At 39.0% G+C, this 24692-nt stretch overlaps 1 protein-coding gene across 4 annotated transcripts in view; it reads right to left on the bottom strand.

Moving 5' to 3' along the window:
• Nucleotides 1-24692, bottom strand: part of PLCB1 (phospholipase C beta 1) — a 603902-nt gene that overhangs the window by 103573 nt on the left and 475637 nt on the right. For all 4 annotated transcript variants that reach the window (XM_045574800.1, XM_036419878.2, XM_045574801.1 and 1 more), the window contains exons 12-19: nt 23723-23805; nt 16983-17067; nt 15507-15684; nt 10560-10627; nt 8305-8401; nt 5989-6073; nt 3873-3997; nt 294-448 (exon numbers count right to left, since the gene is read on the bottom strand). In XM_045574800.1, the coding sequence (XP_045430756.1) occupies nt 294-448; nt 3873-3997; nt 5989-6073; nt 8305-8401; nt 10560-10627; nt 15507-15684; nt 16983-17067; nt 23723-23805 (876 nt within the window). The remainder of the gene's footprint in view (nt 1-293; nt 449-3872; nt 3998-5988; nt 6074-8304; nt 8402-10559; nt 10628-15506; nt 15685-16982; nt 17068-23722; nt 23806-24692) is intronic.

The raw sequence follows: 24692 nt of genomic DNA, 5'->3' as shown, positions 1-24692 counted from the left end.
TACTGTGGAACATTTACATCAAAAGAACGGGTTGGCCATGATGTGTCTCACCATCTTGTTTTGTTGATTTAGGGTCCAATTTTTATCCTGTTAAATGTGCAGCTGAATTTCTTTATTTCATGCATGTGGTGTCTCAGAAATTCTAATTCGGATTCAGGCATTAAAAAAATGTCTGAAGGAAGTGGAGACTGTGCTAGCAACTACACTTTTAATGGCTCAACTACATTTTTACACAAAATAGGTAATGTCCAAGACTTTTGATGGGCACAATGTTATAAGAGAGATGTACATACCTTAACAGACAAAGTGTTGGCCACTATCCCATCTACGATGCCTTCGGTGAATGGATCAAAATGCTTGTCAGGTCTCCTCATAAACTCTGGCTTTAATCTGTAGCCACTCTTCCCATTGTATTCATACATCCCCATATTTATCTGCATAGCCAGGTCTGCATACCAAAAATACAAACTTTACTGTGACTCTATTATCTTTGTAGAAAGAAAGTAAGATTGTATTATGGTCCACTTTTGTTCCCCTTTTAAAAAGAAATACGTATTCATTATAAAAATGTAGGAAACACATACAAGAAGAAAATTTGAGCTAAAATCTCCAAATCCGGAGATAAGCTACTACCTATAGATTGGTGTATGCTTTGTTTTTCTGCTTCAAATACAGAGTGTCCCATAAAATGTATACAGCAACTTTCATAGCTGATAGCAGTAGATTATATTACATTTTAAAAATGAAGTAATTTCACTAAATAATGCCTTTATAATGTGCATACATTTTGGGGGATACCCTGTATATTTTAAACATGCAATATGTCAAATCCAGTAAATATTTGCCTGCTTTAATTTCAAAATTCTGTTGAATATGTATATTTGAATAAATGTATTCATCCAGGCTTCTTTAAGGATACATTTATGAGTCTCTTCTAAATTGTCACCTTTACATATAATGTCTTGATGAACATCATAGTGGTGAATTCTTTTAGGATATGATTAATGGTATTCTTAGGAGTGAAATTTCTGGATCAAAAGATATGCACTTTGGGAAAGATTTTAGAGAAATCTTGCTAAAATACTCTTCAGAAAGCTTAAACCGCTTTAAACCTCTAATCCCTGTTTCTAAGGAAGGACCTCCCACACCTCACCAACAGCGGCTGCTATAATTTTTCTTTTTTAGTTTATGAGAAAAAGTTTCCTTTTAAAATTTGCATTTCTTTGATTACTTACCACCAATACTGAATTGCATGTTGACTTGTTTCTAATGGACAGAGATTATGGTCAAAGTTTCCCTAACATTCTGTGTGAAATGACTGTCCACACTAATTGCAATTACTGGGGTTAAAAACAACAACACATTTTAAAGTCCTAAGAAACCTGAGAAGCTGTCATTTATTCCAAATTATCTGAGCTGAAACTCATCTCTTTTGGGCTGTACAATAAAAAAAGGTGAAGGTAGACATATTTCATAGCTCCATGAAAAAAGAACTTTTAGATCAGGGAAAATAAGTGAAATTTTATCTCTCATGTTATTAAGCTAGTATAATTGTGATATTAAAATTGGACAAAGTAAAAAAAAAGAAAATGACTTATCACACTTGAAAAAAATTAACTCCAAAAGCCTAAAAATTATATTAGCAAATCATATGCTCTCAGAAATAATGCCCAACAAATAAGTAGAATTTATCACAGGAGCACAAGGATAATTACATATTAGGAGATCTGTTCATATAATTTGTCACATTTTATCACAAAAAGAAGAAATAAACATATCATCCCATAACACAGAAGTCCGAGTTATTTAATAACATTTAACATAAATTCTTAATACACTGCTGGTCATTAGGGCAAGTGTATACTCCTTTAATGTGTGAAAGAATATCTGTCTTAAAGTCACAGCCAACATGTACTCAATGGTATCACAATGATGTAGAGCAAGATGCACACTACTATTATTTAATATTATTCTAGAACAATTAGTGCAAATCCTAAGAAAGAAGGAAAAGTAGATGGGATTAAATTATTGTGATTTTATATATGAAAAACCAAATAGAATCTATTGGAAAAATGGGCAATTATAAGAGTTTAGGAAGATTATCCTTTATAAACTAAATTTATTTATTAATTATATAAGTATTAATTTCCAGAAACAATCTGTTAAAAATATATCAAAAAAGAGATTTCATATAAAGAAACTAGATGTCTAAAAAGACAAGTGATTCTGCTGAGGTACTTAATATGATAATTTTTAATTGGAAAGAAAAACATTCAGTATAAAAAAAATTAAGGATACATTCTTCAGATGAATTTATAAATTTTATGTGATTTAATATATTTTTTTCAGTGGGGCAGAGAAATACATAATAACAATTAAACTATTTAAATTTAACATGATTTTCATAAAAACTTTTTTTTTCCAGTGGGGGGTAGGGAAAGAAACATGATAATAATTAAACTAAATTTATTGGAAACCAGAAATCCTACTGGCAATAGCAAGAAAATAACTGAAATTAGCCAGGAAGGAGAATTTCCACTTCCAGATATTAAACCACTAAACACTACAATAATAACAGTGCGTTATTGGTTCCAGAAAGCAGACAAACTTACTAATGGAGAAGAATATAAATAGAAAAAAATGGATCCAAGTTAACAATAACAGAAAAGAGTATACCTATTAAGCTGTAATTTCAGGTCAGTATAAAAAAGGATTGATATCTTACTGAGATTATATATAAAATTAATTTTTGGATAGATGAAAAGGTAAAATTACAAATATTAAAATATGAGAGAAATGAAAGTAAATATGAATTTGATTCAGGGGAAGTTGCAATCATTAAAGTAATCCAAGACTCCATAAAAAAAAACAACACAAAAAAAAACACACCATTAAACAATCTGATCTCATCTATTTCACAATATAAGAGAACATGCCCTTTATATAAAAAGCACTGTAATAAGTGACAATGGGCCTGGATAGGCAATTCATAAAGCAGAAATATAAATAGTTTTAATCCCACATATTTAAATGTTCAACCTCAATAATAAAAAAATGAAATTAAAAATAATGAAATAACAATATTTTGTCTCAAATTGTATTAGTATTGTTTAAGGATAACACTTAAGATGAGCAAAGAACACTTCCTGCCATACATTGCTGATGGAAAAAAAGTCTGGGCAACATTTTTTGATGAACAGTTTGGCAAAAAACTTTGGAACAAAGTTTCTCAAAACTTCACATCTTTTAACAATAATTTGGTTTTCGGAACTTTGCCAAAAGAACATTAGTAGATAGACTTGAAAATTTATATCAAGACTATTCTCAGAGCATTATTTTTAGTAGAAAATAAATTCTCTAATGTTCAGTAATAAAAAATAGGTTGTAGTGAATTGTGAAATGTGCTTAATATATAAATATTAAAATTCATGTTTCTGTATAACATTTAAATATGTGTGGAATTAAGTGAAAAAGCATATACATACATAGTCAAAAAACCTTACACATAACAAAGCCAAAAGTTGAGTGTTGAATCTCTGAGTGGTAGCATTCCTGAAGGTTTTATTTTTTTTAATACATTTTTGTATTTTCTAACTTTTTCTATAATAAATACATATTACTTTAAAAAGTATAAAAGTTTTTAATTTGAAAAGAATGCAAGACCAGTAGAAAAAAATAAATACTTGTAAACTATTGAAGACAATTTTTCAAGATTCAAAATCTACTTTTTTTACAATGGCATTTCCTTTATTAAAATTTACTTTTATTAGTTTCAGTCAAATCTGGCAATTTTTTCTCCTTTGGAATGGGTTTTGGGTCCTTGGAAATATGGCTTTCTAACAATGGAAATGAGCAGAGACTGTGCTACTTACCCACTGTTTGGAAATTAAGGGCAACCATTTGACAGCCTGCATTCCAGAAGAGCTGAGGCATATAGTTGGATGAATCTACACGTGTTCCTTTCGGATATATCCTGCTAAGCTGCATTTTGTTATATCTGGACCATCATGTTAAGTAGTGAATACAATTATAAAAATAATTAGCCAAGAATATCAACTGAGAGGCCACCTTCCATCTTTCTCCACTGGGGAAACGAAATAAATATGATCTCATTGGATTAGGACAACGGTCGGCAAACTCATTAGTCATCAGAGCCAAATATCAACAGTACAACGATTGAATTTTCTTTTGAGAGCTGAAAACCGACTTCTGCGCATGGGCCATGAAGTTTCAATCACACTGTACATGCACACCCACACGTGGTATTTTGTGAAAGAGCCACACTCAAGGGGCCAAAGAGCCGCATGTGGCTCGTGAGCTGCAGTTTGCCGACCACTGGGCTAGGAGGTAAAGTATGTAAAAACCTTGCTGAACAAACAGAATAGGTGTTTATAATATAAATGTAGCATCACCTTTGCAGCTCCTTGTAGGTGAAAAATAATAGCAAACATGCCTGAATCAAGGTCAATATGATTTTGTAGAGATTATTAAGGATAGGCCTACTGATTAAAAACAAACGATTGAGCTCAAGGGCATCAAATCATGTGAGAGGACGATACTGTGTTTGGCTGAAGCAGATAATATGAACTGCATGGCTATTTTTGAAATGCTTTCTGCTCATTTTCTCAGCCTTCTCTGGGAATGCTACTTGCCAAGACTGGGGTACTTTCTATGATTGATAACAAGGTAAAGATAGCACAGAAGGTTTTGACCTTGTTTTGTATTTTGGGTCCTACCGTCATCAGTTTTCCACCCTGAGAACCTTTTAGTTATTGAACAACAGCTACATGTTTAAAACATGATTGACTATTCCTATTACCAAGTTAGGTAGAGGTCAGTTGTTTCTGATCTCAGGGTGGGATGTTGGGCCATTAAGTTTGCACCTTAATTCTGAAAACTGCTGGCTATGTATAATCATCTATGTCCAATTCTTTCACTTTGCTCAGCCTCGTTTTCTCATCTATAAAATAGATTGAATGATTCCTACATCACAGGGCAATTTTAAGGATTAAATGAGGTAAGACAGAATGAAAGGGCAATCTCATAGATAGCAATAATGAACACTAATGATCATGCTTTTTATAGTGTGACTGTTTATGGGCTTTACATCTGTTCTCTCTCCTAATGGTGAGTTTTAAAGGTGATTTTTTTTAAATTCTAGGACTTGCTTCATAAAATTGAGCTCCTTGACACATTTAATATGGCTTTTATTAAAATATTTAAAGACCTGTTTCATTTTATTTTGAGTCATGGATAATGATTAGTTTTTGTTGTCAGAAGTATCAAACAAGCCTTTATTAGTAATAGATATTTATATTCTCATATCATTATTTCAACTATTTTTTAAAAAGACATGTTTTTATTGATTTGAGAGAGGAAGAGAGAAGGATAGAGAGATAGAAACATCAATGAGAGAGACATAGATAGACTGCCTCCTACACACCCTCTACTGGAAATTGAACCTGCAACGTAGGCCTGTGCCTGACCAGTTATTGAACCAGGGACCTCTTGGTTCATGGGTCAGTGCTCAACCACTGAGCAGCGCTGGCCAGGCCCAACTATTTTTTATTGGTCATTTATAAATGTCCAAAGATGCAAGATACCAAGTTAGGCTTTCATATACGCATGCCTTATTTGTATTATATTTTACATATGTTGTCCAGAACCCAAAAAGAGAGCCATAAAGCTGGTATCATTATTTATGTTTTACAGATGAGAAAGTTCAGGAAGGTCAAGCAAACTGACAAAGGACAAAGAGCTCGATGGTGAGAAAATACTCTTAAAAATGTTTTACTCCAAGGCCAGTTCTCTTTTCTGTACGCCAGGCCACCCTACCCAGCAGTGCCAATGAAACCTGAAACTATTTACCACACCCAGGAGACAGGCTGAAGCCATTGCATGCATCCTTTTGCTTATTTAAAGCAAAAGTTAAATAACCCAGGACTTCAGCTGTGCCTACTCAGTTGATATTCGTCAAATCAAGGATACTCTACAAATTCCACCGGAGACTTCGTCAGCTGCTCCAGTCCTTTGGTTTCCACGAAGGAAGACATTTCAAAACTTCTATTTCTTTCTGAGTTAATGACAAACAAAAACAAAACAGTAAGTAATAGAATTCAGAGTTCCAAATTATCACATGAGAAGCAGGCAAACGTTCAGTTAATTTACGGTGATTAATTTTCAATGGAACTTTGTATTTTTTTTCCCCCAGGGAATTATTTGCTACAAAAGCTGGGTCTTGTAAGTTGTCTCTTCTAGCACTTAACACCTGGGCTGCATATGCTTAGGACTGCACAAGTCAGGGGCCTGGTGGCCTCAGGGTGGGGAAACTGATTTTAGTCTGGGTAGTGTGGCAATGACAGCTATTTTGTCAAAAGGACACAGGCCCTGAGGAAATCTCTTGTTTGAAATCCATTCAGACTGACTTCTTGGGGCAATTGTTGGGACTCACAAAAGAGATCAAAGGGTGTGTTTTTCTAGGGGGTACCCCCTTTTTATACTCATACTGTCAGGACCTCAGTTTGTTTATTTCCTTATGTTCTTTGGTTCAAACAGCTAATGTGACATTAGAATTGTGTTACTTCAAAACAGATCCTTCCTTGGAAATTTTCCAGTCTGATGGCTTCATTTTCAGCTTAGATAACAAGGTTGGGAGGTGAATGTACTAGAGGTCTCCATGTCCTTGAACACAGAGCAGCATTTTGAAAGTGAACTCCAAGCTTCCAATTAGAATGAGTGAAGCAAAACAACGTTATCTTAGCTTGGAGAGGATAAGAGCCTAGGAGCTTCCGTCTTCCTCACAAATAAAAATCAAACTGTTATATGTTTTGCTTCCTTAAAGCCTCGTTCTTTCTTCTTATGCCTTCTCCAACTCTTTTACCCATCTGCTCACCTTCACCAATTCAATAATCTGTAAACTCTTTTTTCTCTTAGTTTTACCATCAAAAGTGTCCTTTCATATGACTAATTACTTTGAGTATGGCTGTTAATGGAAATTAAGTCAATTTAATAGGCCCTTTGTAAACTATGTGCAAATGTCGTTGTTTTTTGTTGTTGTTGTTGTTGTTTTTAAAGTGATAAAATAATCTAAAATCCAAAGAGAAAAGAACTGGTTTGTCCATCTTGGGCTGATGCTATTGTCACCAAGTTCTTTTTTTCTTTAAATATATTTTATTGATATTTTACAGAGAGGAAGGGAGAGGGATAGAGAGTTAGAAATGTCGATGAGAGAGAATCATCGACCAGCTGCCTCCTGCACACCCCCCACTGGGGATGTGCCCACAGCCAATGTACATGCCCTTGACAGGCATCGAACCTGGGACTTTTCAGTCCGCAGACCGATGCTCTATCCACTGAGCCAAACCGGTTTCAGCTATTGTTACCAAGTTCTGAAGAACTTCCATGCATCTTCTCCTTCTCAACTTGACTTCTTGTCTCAGAGCTTTCCCCTCATGTTACAGTAATATAAATAGGACCTTTCAAAGTGGACAACTTGTGGTAAGCAGCATCAGTAATTGTAACATCAAAGAAAATGTTGAAATGTTTATACATAAGCTGTGTTGGAAATTAAATTCTTTATTGTAGAGATGTAGATACCATATGCCTCTAACTTACTCTTTGGGCAAAATTACACAGTTACACGTGTGTGTTATGGAGAAGCTTAGATTTTGAAATATCTGTAAAACTATCCTTTACAAGAGGCTGCTGACCTTTTAACCTGATAGCATCTTACATTTTATGCAACAATAGAGGGCAATTTCATAAAATAACTATTTTCTCTAGATGGAGAAAGATGATATTTTACTCTGCACCCTCTATGAATGTGTGCTCAGATAAAGGAAAAAACACAAAGTGATATGAGGCTAGTCACATGTTTCTGTGACATACAAAACAGGCCGGACAAGTGGAATGTGGATAAATTGGTTGATTTGGTTCTATTTCCAGTTATCAGGGCTGACCAGTCACTGGCTGCTTCCTCTCAGGGAAGATGGTTTATTTCAACACTGTCACTTACACAATGGTTGCAGACAAAAACCAATTGTAACACTCTCAATTAGCTGTATTCTGGTCCAACATCTGTAGACCTAGTACGTATTTTGGAGAAAGATCATGGGATACTTTCTCAGATGGTTATTATAATTTTTAACACCTATATACCACATAGACAATACACACACATACTAAAGACTCTACCAGCAAAAAATAATAGTTATATTATCAGGAACAGTTTTTTGTCGAATTACCTTCTTTTAAAAATATACTTATTGGATGTCACATGAGGGTTTTTTCTCCCGGAAAACTTACTTTTTGAAATTTCAAATGACTCAAACTTGACTGGCTGGATATAGTTCACCAGGTTAGACATCTCTTCTGTAGCCATGGCCTCGCTCCCAGCAGTCCCCTGGAAGCAGGAATAAAAATAACATTCCCAGAATCAACATTATATCGCCCAGGGTTATTTTCCCAGGGCAATGCTCCTGTGACCCAGGAGCACAGACAGTCATCCCTCCTCTTCTGCAGATGCTTATCACCCACAGAAAATTCATTCCAGGAGAAGGAAAGGCCAAGCCTCTCATTACCCACATGTGGAGTGGGCGCAGGGAGGGTTCAGGGCTGCAGTACCAGCCTCTGCTGGAGACTCTTAGATGTGCAGCAAACCAGAATCTTCATTGTACTACAGTGATTCAGATCGCATGGAAGTTTGAGAACACTGAGCTACATCTCATCGCCATAGCAGGACATCTAAAGTTAATACATCAAGAACTCACTGTACAACTAGGAAATGAGTATGTGGGTAATCCCCAGATGAACTGAAGTTATTAAAAAAGAAAGATTACCTTGTGGAAGTGGGTTGGGGTGGGCAAACAACTATTGTTTTACTTTATGTAAACATTCCTCCTTTCCTCCCCTCTTGGTTCCTTTTAGGCAAGCAGTACAGCAGTGTTTTTCAACCTTTTTTGGGCAAAGGCACACTTGTTTCATGAAAAAAATCACGAGGCACACCACCATTAGAAAATGTTAAAAAATTTAACTCTGTGCCTATATTGACTATATATAAAGTAATTCTCTTGAATAGGAATCAAATAAACACAAAGAAAGTATTTTATAATTACTTTATTATGAAATATTAAGTAAACAAAATAGTGAAAAATTATAAAATTCTTGTCTTGTCTGCACCTACGGCACACCAGGCAACAACGCTGCAGAACAGTATAGTCGGGAGTTCTTAAGCCAGATTGTCCGACTTGAAATCCTAAGCCTACTCTTAAAAGCTGTACAATCTTGGGCAAGTTACTTAATTGCTCTGTGCTTCTGTTTGCTTCTTAAAATTAGGATAAAATTAGTTCTGATAGCATATATGGTTTTTGTGATTATTGAATGAGTTCATTTGTGGGAAGGAATTCAGAACAGTGCTTGGCACACAGTAAAACATCATGTTATTTGAACGACAATTAACTATTACTTGTTATTTTGGTAACATTTTAAACAAAAAAACTAATACTGAGCATTGGCAGGATAGACCTCTACAGGTTGATCTTACATTTTCTCCCATTTTTAGATGAGGGAATACATGAAGACAAGTATTCATTTGAAAACTCCTATAGTAATATTTAGGTTAAATATTCATTGGACAATACTGATATGAAAATGAATCATCATTAGAAAGATACTTTTTAAATTATTAAAAGTCTGATAAGAGTTTATCAACAATTAAAGTAATTCTCAAGCAGAATACTTTACCAGACATTATAACAATTTTTTTCCTGAATATTAAGTTGCAATTTAGTAAGGAAACATAGTAAGAAATGTCCAATACATTAAAGAAAATAATTGTAAGAGGAAATATACCAGAGAAGAACAGCTTATTACTTGTTATTTATTCTTAACTGAATAGCAAAGATACAAGTACTGAGACAGGTACTTTTTAACATATTTAAGAGCAGATTCAGTATAATTTTTTTTTTTTTTTTATTTATTTATTTATTTATTTTTTATTTATTTATTTATTTTTTTTACCAGAACTCCTGCCAAAGCAAAGTTAAAATTCCAATTCACCCTAGCTCCAATTCACTTCTAGGTTCTGTGCAATTAATATTTCTGGTCTCATGAAGTTATGTGGGGTGCTTGAGCTCATAGCACTCTAGTGTTTTCAAAATACAACAACAGAATGAATGTCATATTTCTGAATATTTCTCCAAACCTCATGTCTTCTCTGAACATTGGACCATTTAGCAATCCATTTAATTGCCTCAAACACTGAAGCAGGAAGTTGCATGTCACAGATTTTGAATTCATCCTGTCGATACCCAGTTTGATGGAAGGTAAATCTCAACAGCATGTTCATTTTGGAGAACTTTTTCAATGCCCCACTTAGTCCTTTACTGACCCAAGTTTGCATCTTCAGGTTCCAAAGGGGTATGAAAAAGTTTTAGTGAACTGTGACTCTTGTCACCACTAGATGGCAGAAGGTGACCATAGACTGTCAAGAAGTAGCCTAGTACTACATTGGCAGGTTTGCTGGATGCCTCTGATCAGAGGGCAAGCACCTGAACACCTACCTCATCCATTGAAGACTTTTTACAGTCATCATCATCATCGTCATCGTCACTCTCCGTTTCAGCTTCCCCTGTCAAATTTCAATAACAGATCATGAAGTAAACAAACATTTACAGGTTTGAACTTCTCATGCCAAGTGTATTACCAAAAATTTCCTTAAAAATTAGCCTTTTATGATTTGTTTTATAATGATTCTTTTGGATATTTAAATGTTGTTAATCATGAGAATTATACTAACATTTTGAATATGGAGTTTTTTGGTAAATTTGTTTTGTGAATACCATTTGAAATTCATAAACTCTATAAAAATATAAAAAATGCTACTAAACATTTCAATCTATGTTAAAAAAAATGACATCACACACGTTTCCAATGGCACATGTGTCCTATCTTGATGCATGTATTCCCTTTAAGGATCTGGATCACCCTATAACAGATTAACTATTACTTTCCATCTTTTTTCCAACCCTGACTCTTCAATGTAGTGTGTGGCCTGTATTCCATGACCTTGCAGTTACTTTCCCAAGGCCATAGAGGCCCTCACAGAGGAAAGGAAGGGGGTAGAGGCTGGTGCAGGTGGGGCTGTGGTACCACTGGTCATACAACCACTCTAAGGTCCAACTGTATTGTATTTGCCTGAAGGCTTATTTGATGAATGCATCCTTGGATGTGACGTGGAAAATGAGGAAATCCTTTTTCAGAGTGTAGGTAGGGCAAAATAGGTAAATACTTAAATCATTCTGCATTATGGAAATTTATCTCAGCTTCACATGTAGCCAATACACAGTCATTCCCACTAGCTCGTTTTTCTCTCTGCAGATTTGGTGGACGATTCTGCCAGTTTAAGTAATATCACCATTGCTCTGCCTTTCAGTGGCCTGAGGTGACCTCTGAAAATGGTTCCTTATTCACTTGACCCAGATAACCCCATAAAATAATGCAAATCAAGAAGTTCAAATCTTGGTGGTCATTTTAAGAACATTCGTGAACCTGCCCAGACCATCAAGGGTATGCATATTGGAAAAGCCACCAAGTGTCTGCAGGATATCACTTTACAGAAGCAATCTGTGCCATTCTGTCATTACAACGGTATGTCCAGGCCACAAGCAGTGGGGCTGGACACAGGGTCGGTGGTCCCCCCAAAAGTGCTGAATTTTTGCCGCACATGCTTAACAGTGCAGAGGGATGCTGCATGTAAGGCTGTAGACGTACACTCTCTGGTCATTGAGCACATCCAGGCGAACAAGTTCTCAAGATGCAGCACTGAGCTCCCGGGCAGGTTAACCCACAGGAGCACCCCTGCCTCACGGAGAGGATCCTACTGCAAAAGAGAAGCCTGTTCTTAAACCTGAAGAGAAGGCTGCACAGAAGAAAAAGATATCCCAGAAGAAACTGAAGAAACACACACATACGGCCTGGGAGTAAATTGAATACAAAATATATGCTAGTGAAAGTTTAAAAATATTGTCACTAGCAGAAACTGGGTTGGCTCAGTGGTTAGAGCGTCAGCCTACAGACTGAAAGGTTTTATTTCAGTCAAGGGCATGTACATTGGTTGTGGGCACATGCCCAGTAGGGGTTGTGCAGGAGGCAGCTGATCAATGTTTCATCATCAACATTTCTAGCTCTCTATCCCTCTCCCTTCCTCTCTGTAAAAAATCAATAAAATATATTCTTAAAAAATACTCTCACTAATATGAGGCATTACATTCTTCCACATCTCTGGGCTCCCATCAGACCCAGGAATAACAGTTATGTAAATAGAGTCCCAAGTAAAATGTAAAGAAGGTATAGTTTTAAGTTGGTTGACTACATCAGTGCAATAGCATGATGGCACCCATAGATGGCAATATTGGCTCAACAATGAGGCAACTGGCTTGGCCAGTCCCTCCTGCCTTCTATTGTAAGTTAGCTGCCATATCCAAGCTATATAAAGGACAGTACCCACAGCACTGTCTTCCAAGAAGCTTAGAACTGTTTTCATTTGGCTGATGAAGTTGAATCGATTACTGAATGATTGCAGTGAGAAAAACCTTCATGAACTATCTTTAGAGGAAAAAGATTTTTTGGCTCCAGCAAGCCTTATTATTTATGGCTCATTTATCAAAGCAAGCCACATACAGCCACTTTAGGATGCTTATGTTGTGTTAGTTAATAAGGTAAGCCCATTATATTTTACATGGAAAACATATTCTATTAAAGACACATTCTTTTAGGAGGATAACACTTTTTTTTTTCCTAGTCAAATTTGTTGCCTCAAGTAACTATGCTTTGTTTTTTAATTAGAGAGGGGATTCTTTTTTGTCAACTAATTTAAAAAGTTGATTGACAGCCTTCTGCACAGTGCTGCATGGGGCACAATATAGCAGTCATTCCAAATACTCCATCAGGTCAGGATTTGGTTGCATCGGGGAAGAGAGGATTTGTCTTCTTTTGCTCAATGAGCAGGGACCTGATTTTTCCCTTATGTCTTTAGAGGAATCTTGGAGGAATATTATTGAACCATGGGGAAAAAAATCTTATTTTACCCTAGTTTTTTAATATATGTATACTAGCTGAATCCTGGAAGAGGCACCTGGCCAACCATGGCCATGAAAAGTAAATTAGTTCTGAAATGAGAACCATTTCGTGATTCTCAAGTTCCTTGAGTTCACAATATCAAGAATATCTATAAACCAAATTTGGTAAATTAGCAGTCCTCCTTATTCAGGGGCCTACCTACACATTACAATGTCCAAAAATTTCCACCGGAATAAATAGAAATTGCTCAACAGACTATGGGGCTAATTTAGGAACCACCAAATTACTAACAGATTGTTGCTCTTTCTCTGTATTAAGCAATAATGTTCGGTGTCTGTGAAAATCACTATCTGTGTATGTATAAGAGGCAGAGAGCTAGGAGTGAGGAAGGCAGATGGAAGCCAAGCACCCACATCTGAAGAAGACAAGGGTTACTGGCCAGCACCAGGGAATGGAACTGTGCTGGGGAATAGGTGGTCTGTTAATAACATTCATCCCAAAACTTCAAAAAGAACATTCTTACTGAGAACAAAAGCTGTTTTTGAAAAAAGAGTCAGACTTGTGTAATAAGTTTGAAATAAATATTCAAGAACTTAAAAAAAAACTTTCAAAGAATTACATCATGTCTGTTGTTAAGGATTTTTATCTAAAGAAAAGGAATGGACAATTGGCATGGAAAATTAGAAGAAAAGATAAATCAGAGAGTTGGCCAACATTCTTTTTTCCTGATTGCCATTGAGCTTGTATTTTAATTTTTAAAAATTATTTTAAAATATATTAATTGCCATAGGTAAGTATACAGAGAAGCCTAGGTATCATATATATAGTCATTTAGTGCACAAGAATTTAAGCAATTCTTAAACCCATGGGGCACAATATAGCAGTCATTTGGAGTTGGTATATAGTCATTTAGTGCACAAGAATTTAACCAACATAAACCTGCCTTAGTGACTAGTACTCTGATCAAGAAACAAAATATGACCAGAAGCTTCCTTGGGTTCCTCCCAGTCACTTCCTCACCAATGCTGACTTCCAATGACACAGGTCAGTCCTGCCTAATTTGGTACTTTATATAAATGGAATTGTGCCATACTTTTTAAAATTTGACTTTTCTTGCTCAACATTATATTTCTGAGATTCATTCATATAATTGTGAGCAGTTGTAGCTCATAATTGCCACATATTATCCCACGATGTGAATGTAGCAGGATGTGTTTCTCTGCTGGTGAGCGTTTGGCTGGTTTTCTGTGCATGGCTGTGCTGAATAATGCTGCTCTAAACACTTCCTGTCCCTGTTCCTTGGTGAACATTTAGGAGCACTTCTCTTGGGCTCAGACCTCGGGGCAGAATTCCTGGGGCATAGGGTTGCCTACAGTCAGCTTTCAGACATACTGCCCAACAGTTTTCCAACGACAGTTAAACATTTCATTGAAGAACTTCCTAGATTCAAGCCTAAAGTTCCCTCCACTTGCCCACCCTCTAACCAGGAGGTCTTCACGATACACTTTTCAGATTGCCAAGGTTATTTTAACTAAACTTGGAAAATAAGTTAGACTAAATCACAAATAATTTAGAGAGAATGGATGACCACTTAGAGTTCTTTTCTCATCAATGATGAAAATCTTCTTCAAATTAAATAAAAAGAATTATTAATGTTAAGTATCACCTAGTAGCTTTGATAGATAACTTTGCTCTTTCACATTTTAATAGAGCTCTTTAAAATAGGGGTATACTGAATTGCCCAAAAGTTTTCAGCATCATCAATGAGAATGCAGGTTCAATGAACATCTTGTGCCAGTTGTATAATTCATGACAAGGAATCCCTGCCCTACAGAAGCTTAAAACCATGAGGTCACTCCAAAGGTTATCTGGCTTATGTGGCAGCCAGAATCATGGCCTCCCCAAAATGTCCAGGGCCTGTGACTATGTCCTATGTTCTGGATTATCCATTTGGGTCTGCTGTAAAGACATGAGTTATTCAAAACAGCAGACCTTTCTTGGCTGTGGTCAGAGGCAAATGTCAGAAGGGTCAATGAGAAGCTGCATTGCTGGCTTTGATGCTGAAGGAATTGGGGCCATTAGCCAATGAATGTGGGTGGCCTCTGAAAGTTGGAAAAAGCATGGACTGGGATTTCCTAGACTCTCCAGAAAAGAACGCAGCCCTGAAGCCACCTGCAGGTTAGCCCAGTGACACCACGTGGACCTTCTGACCGGAACCGGGGGATAAGATATGTGTGTAGTTTTATGCCAGCTAGTTATAGCAGCAAAAGAAAGCCAGCAACGTTTAGATTGAAGCCCAAATAGAAATGTAAGAAGTATTCCTAGCTGGTTTTAGAGGAGCGATTCTGAAACCCATGCATAAAGGGAGACAGAGAGCCCGCCTGCCCCTAGCCCCTCGCCTGCCAGCCCTGAGGCCCCCAGCCCCTCACCGGCTCCGGGAGACGAGGGTTCGAACACACTGGAGGAGTCGCTGCACGTGTTGGAGGCTTGTTCTGAGAGTTTCTTTTTGCTGCTTCCTTCCGACGACTTGTGTGACTTCTTCTTATTTTTCACCAAAATTTTGTACATTAAATCATTAGGGCTTGGAAGAGGAACTCCAGACTCCAGCTATTTTTTTAAAAGAAAGAACAATCTTGAAAATCCCTCCCTTTTTCTTTCTGACCCTCTCCCCAAGCCTCAGGACAGCTCTGGATTCCAAGAGCTTCCAGCTTATCCTCTGCTCCGGATAAGATAAGATGAAGATAAACTAAGTGTGTGCTGAGCGGGGCTGGCTCACAGCTCTTGGCTTCTTCACACAGAAGGCACATTATAATTACCGTTGTTATTTTCCCCCAACGAATCCACATGCATCAGATCACGAAAATACACTAGTAGCTTTGGTGTGTGAACACGAAGTTCCATGAGTTTCCATAGGACCCTATATATCCAACTGCTTTGATTTAGGACAGAGAAGGAGGCCTGGCCTGGATTGTCCAAGGAGGAAGCCAGTTAGAATGTGGTGCCTGCCAGGAAGAGCTGGGAAAGACAGGCACGAGATCCCAGGCCAGCCTGTAGAACCCACTTTTCAGTGCAGTGTAAAAACAGCAAAGATCCCTTCCTGGTGCCAGGTAGTTAAGCTGCAGCCTCCTTGGCATTGGCAGAAGCGGAGCGGGTGGCTTCGGATTCCCTTGCCACCCTGAGATACAAGCCACCCTTGTTTGCAAGGCTTCCTTCCCATGTTTCAAGCTTGCACCTCTAGTGGGAAAATCAATCCCCCCTGAGAGGGTTATTAGATGCTGCATCAGAAGCACCTGTGTAAGTCCCGAGAGGCGCTATTTTTAGAAACTCCCATAAACTCCTATGTTCTTTGCTTTCAATGAGCCCGGGCACTGGTATGAAAAATCGTGGGGAGACTTTGAGAGAGGTTGGAAGAAGGAGGCTACCTGAGGCTGTTTCTGCTGCCTCCCCTCCCAAAGCAGGGGTGTTACCATGGCTACAGGACGCCTGAGTTCTACCACACCAAGAGGCACGTGCTGGGAAGTGAGCAGAGGCCAGCAGGGACAGGCCTAGATGTCCCTGTGCCACCTGCAAGGTCCCGTTTTGCCAACCATTTTCTCTCAAAGGGGTGTGATGTGGTTCCTGTCCCCTCAGACTGCCTTTGTGGGCTGCTGTTGCCTGTGGGAACCCTGCAGTCCTGAGTGGGTTCCGTCTGGCAGCAAGGCAGAGGGAGGGAGACTGTGACAGAGGAAGACAATGGTTGTCTCCCACTCTCAGTGGCACACACTACCCCTCTCAAAAGGTTCATTTTCAAGGACATAATCTTACCAAGAAAGGTAAACATGAAAGGCATGTAAGGAATTAACTCCGTACCTTCACTCATAAATAATACATGCGTTCCTTCAGGGGTAAACATCAAAAATACTTACTGGGTATTTTTCCAGGGGCTCCATGAGAAGGGCATCCCCAAAGATCAGCCGGCAATACTCTGCCATCTTGGCCTGCTGCTTCGGGCTGCGGGAGAGGAGAGAGAAGGAGGCTTACTCCAAGAGGCTGGGCAGGAAGGCTTACTGTGTTATTAACTACAGAAGGAGGCAATGCCCTTTCTGGATCCGAGTGTATCATTCAAAATCCTTTGTTTCCTACCCTGCCCTCTGAGAATCTGAATACCACACTCCAGCGGTATTCTCGAATGTACCAGAGTTAGGGACTCAGGCCCTTTGGTTTAATTTCCCGATTCCAAGTCAAATGCAAGACACTTGGGAGTGGAATTTGTTCATGATTTCATGAGAATTCTTAGGTGAAATTTGTTCAACCAGCAGAGAGACCTAGACTGCAAAGGAGATTTATAAGGAGGTAAGGGAGGAGAGAGAGGAAAGGAGGGATTTGGACAGAGAGGAAGGAGAGGGGGAGAGAAGGAGAGAATGAGAGAATATATCTCAAAATGTAGAAGAAAAGGGCAGATGGGCAGACGTCTTGGGAAGAGGTCCTAGAGGAAAGACAAAAGCAGCAGGCACCTTGGAGAAAGGTGCCTGCAGCTCTTATGTGCATAGTAGGGAAGCAAAGGTCTGTCAGCCTGACTATGTGCTGAAGGCATCTGGTCTGATGAAGACTCCAGGCTCTCCACCATTCCTGATGTGTAATGGAGAGGAAAATACTCCTGGAAAGGGACAGTGCTGCTGAGAAGATGAAGTAATGGATGCAAACGCCTCTCAACATTAAAGACCAGGGCAAAGGAAAGATGATCGCAGTCAGACAAGATAACTTGCGAGCCTGCGAACATAGAAACACCATTCCTATGAGGGAACATCCGCAGTCTTTCAATACACTTGCTTCCTTTGACCTTTCGCAAAGCAATAACATTTTTCTCATTCTGTAGAATGTTAAGTATCATTACAAAGGCATTCAATTCCATCGGGGTTTGTGGACTGTGATTTTGATCTACAGGCTGCCAAACTCGATTTCCAACAGTCCCCTCTACGTGCTGTGACGTGAATACCTTTAGCAGAACTGGGGCCAAAGCAAGGAGAAGTAAGTGATAAAAAGCCTTCTTTATATAATTGCAGTTGATTTTAAATGTGATTATTTTCCTTCCCTCTTGGAAGACATGACTATTAAGCCTGGATCATGGATTGCATTTTCCTGGAAGGGGGGTAACTTACGGGGTTCAAATCATATTGCAATGGCCCACAGGGAAAAGCACTCCATATGCTCCCCCCTTTGTAAAAAAAAACAGGTTCAAGTGAGTTTTCTGAGGTCCAAATATGAACCCAAATATGGAACTGCAGGGAGAGGCAATGAAGAGATTAACAGAACTTGCAAATCCCTACATAGCAGCCTCCCAACATCTCAACCTGCCTTTCTGGAGGCATATGAGCTTGACTGCATGGCCAGGCAGCCCTGAGCATATACTGCGGTGTTCCTCAGCAGTTTCACAGACAGGAAAACTGCTAGTCAGAGCAGCTGTCCTGAAAATAACTGGGGGTGCAATGTCTGAGAAGTTGGGGAGCAAGCAGAGATGTGGCCCATCTGGCAGGCAGCCCGGGAATCCTCAGTTCAGACTCTTTTGCTCAAAGGATAACTGACCCAGAGGCTCAACCAAGCCAGCCAGCTCTGTGCCTGTAGCTCAAGCACATCCATCTGTGTGGGGCCCGCACGGTCCGGATTAAACAAAAGAAACTGTCCAGACCCTTCATTTCACTTTCATAGAATGAAGCTACTAAACATCACAGAGCTTTGCTACCCAACTGTGGTCCAGGCCCAGCAGCATCCACAGCCCCTGGAGCTGGTTAGAAATGCAGGTTCAAGGCCTTCAAGGCAGATTCTGAATCAGAATTCTGAGGAAGCACAGCCCAAGGTCTGTGTCTCAACAAGGCTTCTAGATCATTCTGAAGCATGCTCAAGTTTAAACCAGCTTTGATTGCCCTAGCCAATTTAGCTCAGTGGTTGGACCATCAGCCTGCGGAATGAAGGGTTCTGGGTTTGATTCCTGGTCAAGGACATGTACCTTGGTTGCAGACTTGATCCCCAGCAGTGATGCAGGCATGTGTAGGAGTAATTGATGTATCTCTCTCACATCACTGTTTTTCTCTCTCTATTTCTCCTCTCCCTTCCACTCTGTCTAAAAATCAATGGTGAGGATTAATTAAAAACAAACAAACAAACAACAAAAAAACCACCTTCAATATTATGATTGATTAAAAAAAGTCAACAGATGCTGAAATAGATGACTTTTTTTCTTGAGTTTTGGTATTTGGAGCTCCAAGTTCCTTTGATCAGAGACCTAGAGGGAAAAGGGTTTTTCAGCTGAATGCCCAGTTTTCAGGATTTCTCAGGGAACAGTACTCTCACCAGCAGAGGGAGATGTTCCAGGTGTTCCATTGCAGCTGAGAGGCAGACTCCTGTGCTCTGTCAAACAGTCCTCCAGCCCAGAGAAGGGATTTTCTGGAGCAAAATATTACACCTGATGCCACTAAAGAGTCACCAGAAGCTGTTAAAGCTGCAGGGGGGCAGGCTTAGTCTCCAGTCCCCTGACTTCATGCGCTGGGAGTGGAGGCCTGGAACCGGCATTTGTAACTTGTCTGCAGGTAATTCCAAGGCAGGTGGTTAACAGGCTTCCATGCTTAGAGCAGAGAGCTTAGGCGTCACTGAAATCATGGGAGGTCTTAAGAAAATGAGGGTTAGAAGTCAGAGTCTGGGGTGGGGCCTGAGACTGCATTTCAATCAAGCTCCCAGTGATGCCTACAGTGCTGGCCCACGGATTGACAACACTTTGTACAGCAAAGATCTACATCTGACCTAGACTTTTTACAAACCTGCCTCAAAACCAACAGAGATGGGAGAACAAGAGGTAGGTATCCAAGAAAAAAGCAAAGCGCCCTATCTGGTAACCAGGCAATCACGCTCTCCACAAGTGCACCTGACAGGAAACTAAAGCACAACAGAGGGCAAACTGAATAGAAAAAGCCAGTGGAAAACAAACCAGCTTTAATTGTGGGTCAGATCTGCAGGAATAGCATTGAGAGTATCAACAGTGGCTATCATGGAGATGAAGTAAGAGGAAAACATCCACATATACATTTTTGAGCTTCAGATCATAGCAGGAACATCTAGACGTATTAAAGTACCTACAATGTTTTAATCAAGTGTAGGCACCTGGCAAGGTGGTCAGCTTTCTGACCGAGAAAAGTGCCTCATTTCATGGGCTCAGTCCTCCAAGTTGAACCAAACCAGCCCCTTCTCTATAGATGAGGCATCCGCAGTGCATGGAAATGAAAAGCCCGGGCCAAATCTCCCACCGTCCCTGGCTGAATCACAGCTAGATGCTACTTCATTGGATTTTAGTGTTGGATTCTTATTGTGAAAGAGCTAGTTCACAAATTAGGTGGAGCGTGGGAGTTAACTAGGACTTTTCCAAGTCTTCTTTCTAGAAATCTGAAGTCAGGAGCAGGGGTGTGGCTCAGGAATCTGCATTTTATGGGTTTCTGAAGGTAGCAGGTGAACAAAGGATAAGTTGCCAGCAACTGGTGGCAGATTCCCCTCCGCCATCCATGAATAGGTGAGTGCAGATATTTGGATAGAAAACCAGGATATTCTGTGAGTTTTATTTTTCCTAATAAGTTGGGATATGAGCTGGGACCAGAGATCCAAGCCTGGCACTTGCTTATCTGCAGGAGAGTAACATCGTTCACGAGAGACGGCAAACAGACTTCAGATGTCTTTGGTGGGTGTGTCCCTGGGTCTCTGTGTTGAGGATTCTGAGGTTACGTCTGGTTTAGTGGGGACTCGTGCTGCAGCTGATGAATGATGTCTGGCTCCCAGTACAGCGACGAGGTGAGATGGCCCATGTGTCAAGCAGAAGGTTTTACCAGCAAAGGGAAAGCTTATCAGATTTCTCAGGGTGCGTGACAGTCCTCGTAGGAAAGGACTGTGGTTGAGCGATTTTGATTTGTGCAGCTCAAGGACAACAGGATTATGAAGCAAACAACTTCCTCCCACAATAGAAGTCAGTATCCTTGTATTTCACGGCCATTAGATTATCTCAGTGGTTGGAGATAAACAGCAGGACATCCAGAGGTTGTTTTCCTGTTTTCTTTTGTTACTCATGAATTATTCATAAACTTTTAATAGCTAAATTTCTCATGTTTTAAACCAGAGAGAACAGTATTATGGCACTATCATTTTTGCTTTTGTGTGCAACATAGGCTTAGCGTTCATGCCCAGTTTTGGCTCTCCGTGTGACGGATGTTAAGAGATGGCAAAAATGACCTGTGGTTAAGGGTGCAACTGTATAAATGTGAACATTTGCAGGCAGGTGCCTTGTCATGGTCTTCATTTGATGTTTTCAAGGTTCATGAACCTCTGCTTAGATGTGGGGATTGTTGTGCTTAAACCCATGTTTGAAGCCAGACTAGCTGAATTTGAATTCCAGCTCTGCCATGGTGTAGCTCTGTGGCTGGCAAACTGCAGCTCGAGAGCCACATGTGGCTCTTTGGCCCCTTGAGTGTGGCTCTTCCACAAAATACCACGGCCTGGACGAGTCTATTTTGAAGAAGGGGCTTTAGAGGAAGTTTAAGTTTAAAAAATTTGTCTCTAAAAATATTGTACTGTTGATATTTGGCCCTGTTGACTAATAAGTTTGCCGACCACTGGTTTAGCTGAACGGCCTTGGGAAAGTTACTCTCTTTGGGACTCAGTTTCTTCATCTGTCAAATAGTGATAATTATAATAATGATATGTATTTGTAAAAGCACCTGGATTTGTGGTGAGGGTTAATCGAGCTTATGCCTGGAACCCTGCTCAGGACATCATAAATCTTGGCTGTTATTATGTGTGTGGTGGTTTTTGTTAATGATATCTCTCTGGCTACCTTATGGGAGAACTCAATGTAGTGGGTGTGATCATTAAAAATGGATTTGTACATTTGTAAACAGCTTTTCATTTTGTCTAATTTACATAGAAACATTTCTTGAAGAAAATAAAGGTGCTAGGTGTAGAGATATTTTTTCCACAAAGGAAATAACCATCAACAAGTCTGGGGACTACAGTACCGGGAGAAAGATGCTAAAGCACTGGGAGAGCTCGTTACAAATGGGTGGGCAGAGATCAGAGAACACTTCAGGAAAGTCACCTGTAAATCAGAGCTGTCGCAGCAAATGAGGTAAGAAATGCAGCAACTGAAGGGGCACTGCTCCTTTTTGTTAAAACAGAAAGAGCAATGTAAGGGAATAACGCATTTTCTCTTCAATCGACCTGCAGGAGCGTTAAAAAATTATGGACCCAACCATTAAATCATCCATTGGGTGACTGTTTCCTAATGAGACAGAATCATGAGCTGGTAAATGTAACACAGGTTTCCCGAGGGCAAACCAGAAGGTCTCTTGCCCCAAACACGTTAACAGATGATCACATTTAACTACTTAGGAATTCCTGAAGCTGAGATTTGCTCATGACCAACCTGCTTCCCTAAGACTTAGTGAATGAAGCATGTGTGGGAATTAGTTGGGCAGAACAAATCAGTGACCTGGAAAGAACTTCCAGTGAGCAGGGAGAAAGGACCTTATGACCAGGTTAGGACAGGTGCTGTTGGTTGGTAGAGAAAACTGGCACAGGCCATTGGAATGAAAGAGGAGACTTCCCAAAGGCTGGTTTGAGCTGAAACCGGTTTGGCTCAGTGGATAGAGCGTCGGTCTGCGGGCTGAAAGGGCCAGGTTTGATTCGGGTCAAGGGCATGTACATTGGTTGCAGGGCACATCCCTGGTAGGGGGTGTGCAGGAGGAGGCTGGTCAATGTTTCTCTCTCATCAACGTTTCTAGCTCTCTATCCCTCTCCCTTCCTCTCTGTGGAAAATCAATAAAATATATTTAAAAAAAACAAAAACAAAAACAAAAAAACTGGTTTGAGCCATGATGGCCTCTCCATCATCTTTAGATGTTAATTCCATGGTCAAGAATTTCAATTGCTTGAATTTTGATTCAATACAGATTAGACTTTTTCATTTTGAAGCTCTTTAAGTTGAGTGCATGATAAACTAATACCCTTGTATTTGAAACAAACATGTCTTATGCTGGTCCTCTGTAATAAATGAATATAAAACATAGTAAAGTGAAAACTGCCTTTTCTTTGTGTGCTCTCAGCAATAAGTGCAGGCTATTTTGAAATAGGAAGATGTTTGCCAATATTAACAAACAGGGGACACCAATGGGAAGAGAATAGAGGGAACATCTGGGGGTCTGAGTTCTATTATATATAAGTGCAAAGTGGCAGAATAGAATTTACAGCTGTTCCTGCACCAGCTCCCCTGTGTATGAAACTCTCCATTGTGGTATGGCTAAACTGACCATCAATTTGCATGCAACAGAAGGAGCTAATTGAGGAGGATCTATTCCTTTGTAATAGAAAATTGTACTATGTAAGGCAATGTGCTCCATTGCCTTGTAAGAATCCTACTATGGCATGAAAATAGATTTCGTAAGTCCGGTGGATTATGTTAACATACATGAGATTTAAATGAATGAATTCTATCTCACACAGATGAAAACATACCACCTAATATAAAACACATAAAAGAAAACCATTAATAATGTCAGTAACCTTACGTCAGATGAACAATTATTAAACATGCCCTATTTGGGCAAAAGACTTCCTGTTGCATGTGTCAAATACTTACGAGTCCACGTGATTCTCAAATGAAAGGAGAATTGGAAAAGGTGAAGTCTTAAATGCACACTCAGCGATTGCTTCTATCACTTCCTAAAAAACGAGAAGACATGTATGTTCAATATACCAGAATTTTTAAGTGTATATTTGTCATTGGGGTTACACTCATTAATACAGTTTTAGTTTCCCTTTGTAAAAAAGTATCAAATGGCTTGAAATGTCCAGAAGGGATTGTGAAGGCTGCTGCATTTTAAATTTTCTGACTCTTAAGTTAGCAAGGAAAAAAAAAACCACAACAAACCCAAAAAAACTATTTTGGTGGAGGAGAATGTTTCTATTTGCTCATTACGTCTACTTTGTTTTTTTAATGATAATAATAATAATTAAAAAAAACCTGTAATCATATTGCAAAAAAATTGAACAAAAGAAGGCAAATATTTTCACCCTTAAATTCACCCCTTGAACCAAACTACTGTTGGTTATATACAGTTGATTTTTTATATTTGCATAACTTAGGTTTAATTATACTCTATTTGTATTTTTTAACATTTTTATGAATTATCATTCACCCATTTAAATTATACAATGACATGATTTTTAGTATGTTCACAGAGTTGTGCACCGATCATCCCAATCTAAGTTAGGACATTGTTATTACCCCTAAAAGAAATCTATTACCATTAGCAGTCACTCCCCATTTCTTTACCCTCTCCCCATACACCCAGCCCTAGGCAACCACTATTCTACTTCTGTCTCCACAGATATGCCTATTCCAAACATTTCATATAAAAGGAATCACGTATATGCGTCCTGCATCTTTCAGTTAGCATGCTTTCATTTATCCAGGCTGTAACATGTATCAGTTCTTCATTGCTCAATCTGTATTTCTTTTTAAGCTTCAATATCTGTATAAAATTCTAGGGAGTAGCAGTATCATAATTGATTTAACCATTACCCATTTGTGGGACCAACATTTTAAG

Source organism: Pipistrellus kuhlii, unplaced genomic scaffold, assembly GCF_014108245.1.
Source record: "Pipistrellus kuhlii isolate mPipKuh1 unplaced genomic scaffold, mPipKuh1.p scaffold_m20_p_6, whole genome shotgun sequence".
In the NCBI taxonomy this organism is placed as follows: Eukaryota; Metazoa; Chordata; class Mammalia; order Chiroptera; family Vespertilionidae; genus Pipistrellus; species Pipistrellus kuhlii.
The sequence above is the reverse complement of the archived record's forward strand: the minus strand, read 5'-3'. Positions and strand labels throughout refer to the sequence as shown.